The sequence below is a fragment of the Myotis davidii genome, unplaced genomic scaffold (genome assembly GCF_000327345.1).
Source record: "Myotis davidii unplaced genomic scaffold, ASM32734v1 scaffold509, whole genome shotgun sequence".
Taxonomy (NCBI): domain Eukaryota; kingdom Metazoa; phylum Chordata; class Mammalia; order Chiroptera; family Vespertilionidae; genus Myotis; species Myotis davidii.
This window is the reverse complement of record NW_006382996.1, coordinates 85,470-88,141: the sequence shown is the minus strand read 5'-3', so window position 1 is coordinate 88,141 and position 2,672 is coordinate 85,470. Positions and strand designations below refer to the sequence as shown.

Sequence of the window (2,672 nt, the reverse complement as noted above, 5' to 3'; positions counted from 1 at the left end):
ATACTCTCCAGGTCTCTCCATGCTGTCTCAAAGGGTAAGCAATATTTTGATGGGAAGACTGGAAGAACACTTTAAGTCAATTATTTTCTTTCAAGTCAAAGAAAATAAAAAACAACAACTGTTTATTTCCTTGTTTGATTTGTATTTGTTTTAGTTTTCTTCATTTCAACTTTATAGATTAGAAGTAACATCAGGCTTACACTCACTAGAAAATTATTATCATCTCTTTTGATTGGGATCTTACCCTGAAAGAGGTTTGCTTGCAGGAGGATTAAAGGAGTGAACTCACATGGTGGAGGGCATTCATTCTGGGTGCAATTAATGTTTGAGAAAGTTAATGTGAATATGGATCAGATCAAAAAGAGACAAACAGATTTGTAACTTAATGGCTTATACCTAGCTTGATATTTTATTTTTTTACTTGAACATTCTCTTACTTGTTTGAGACCAATGCCATATTTTTGAATGAGTCACTGAAAGCTTGTCTCACTTGTTTGTTTCTCAGAGTGTAAATGAATGGGTTCAACACAGGAGCGATGGATGTCATTAGCACTGTCACACCCTTATTAATAGCCACTGATTCCTTGGCTGAAGGTTTGATATAGATGAAAATACAGCTTCCGTAAGTCTGAGCATGAAATCTTCAACAAAGGAGATACATCACAGACAAAATAATCAATGACATTTGAATCACAGAATTTCAAATTTAGGAACAAAGTAAATGGTGGGAGTATGATCAACAAGCCAGCCATCCAACAACAGAGGACCAGGCTCTTGCAGACTCTGCTGCTCATGATGGTCACATAACGTAAGGGTTTGCAGATGGCCACATAGCGGTCATAGGACATGACAGCTAACAGGAAAAATTCAGTTACTCCAAAGATGTCAGTAAAAAACAATTGAACAACACAAGGATTGTATGTAATTGATCGGTCACCTGTTGCTATGTTGTACAAATATCTAGGGATACAAGCAGATGTGAATGAAATTTCTAACAAGGCAAAATTCTGTAGGAAAAAGTACATGGGTGTTTTAAGGTGGGAGTCCACTAAAGTGAGGGATATGATGGTCAGATTCCCAGTTATACTCCACGTGTAAGTGAGAAATAGAAAAGTAAAAATTGGAACCTGAAATCGAGGGTCATCTGTCAGTCCCAAGAGGATGAAAGTTGTTATTGTGTGGTTTCTCATTACTGAACTTTATTTAATTTCATGTAAAGTTTAGAGATATTCTATTTGAATAGAGTGGTATCAAAGCCAGATAAAGATAAACAGTGACTACTAGCAAACTAATTCACATGCAGTTTCTGCTATAAATTAATAGTTGATATTGCCAACACTCTGGTGGGCCTTGCTACTTAATTGCTTATTTTATTTTATTGTTTTGGCAGTTTTGTGATAGGTTTTAAAACATATTTTAAATAAAAAAAATTGTTTTAGCACTGTTGTTTCCTTTTTTATTTCAGTTTTAACTTATACCAAAGACTGAACTTTCTCACATGGGTAGTTTTGACCTATATAATGTTTTGTGATTCAACAAAATTATGATTTCTTCTTATGTCTAAGATTTCTTATCTCAAAGGTGAATATTTAAATGTAATACCTTTTTCATGTCTTTCCATGAAGATTTGGTCATGATAAAATGGAAACATGTAAGAACTAATCTGAGCTCCATGCACAGGCGTGGTTGGTCTACCTGTAACTTGTATTTCACATTTCGCCACTATGACCAAATATGTTTATGTTGTTTTGTTTTCATGTTTTAACATGTAGCTTAAACATTGTTGGACGACTCCTCTGACTCTCCTTATGTTTCTCTGCTAGTGTGTAATTTACGCTCAGTGTCTACTGGATATACAATACAGAGTATTTTACTGCATGATGTATTTGCCGAAGGCGAAGAAATGTCAGACCTAATGATGTACAGCTGGAAAAAACTCACAGTTTTTTTATGCTTTTCATTCTGTTTAGTTAAGCATGGAAAACACTCTGACGCCTTTTTGTCACTATTACTACGTCCAAAATCAACTCTAAATTACTAAATATACTCTCCATGCATATGTCTTTATCGTCTCCCTCAGTCTTAGCCTTAGCGGCAGTACATCAAGATTAAGATCAGATCTGCAGCGAGATCTCCATCATCCAATACCTGCTTTTCCGCCTTCGCCTGTATGACTGTCGGCAAGTTTTCCAACTTCTCAGGCATTCAGTAAGTTAATCTACAAAATGGAGATAAAAACAGTATCTACCATATTCACCTAAAATGATAATCTTAAAATATAAATATTTTACATTTGTATAAGATAAATTCATTTAATTAAATTCTATTCAATTTCAATCCAGTGTATTTGTGTGACTTCGGTTTTTAAATCCCTTTTTGTTTTTGTATTTTTGTTGTATTATTTCAAAATGTCACCTACATTGAAATAGGTTTATGAATGTACCACAAGCTTAAAATTAATTTCCAACACACTTTTATGTAACTCTTTGTTTTGTACAATAAAATTGGATGCATGGCACATGCTTCGTGTATGGCAGTTGTTATTTTCTCGCCTCTTACAGATAATTTATGTGCTGTGAACTCAAAATCCCAAATGGGACTTATGCTTTGTGTAACCCATATAGTCTTCTTTCTACTCCATGTTCCTTATACTAGAAAGAATAAATTCTATT

At 34.2% G+C, this 2,672-nt stretch overlaps 1 protein-coding gene across 1 annotated transcript; it reads right to left on the bottom strand.

Annotated features, from left to right (window-relative positions):
• Positions 1–566: 566 nt before the first annotated feature.
• On the bottom strand, positions 567–1,190 carry LOC102772465 (olfactory receptor 6C68-like). The gene has a single exon (XM_006777896.1). It carries the CDS (start codon positions 1,188–1,190, stop codon positions 567–569), a length of 624 nt encoding a protein of 207 aa, XP_006777959.1.
• Between the last annotated feature and the right edge of the window lie 1,482 nt (positions 1,191–2,672).

Excerpts from the sequence above, each read along its gene's own strand:
- LOC102772465 (XM_006777896.1), bottom strand. The coding sequence starts at position 1,190 with ATGAGAAACCACACAATAACAACTTTCATCCTCTTGGGACTGACAGAT.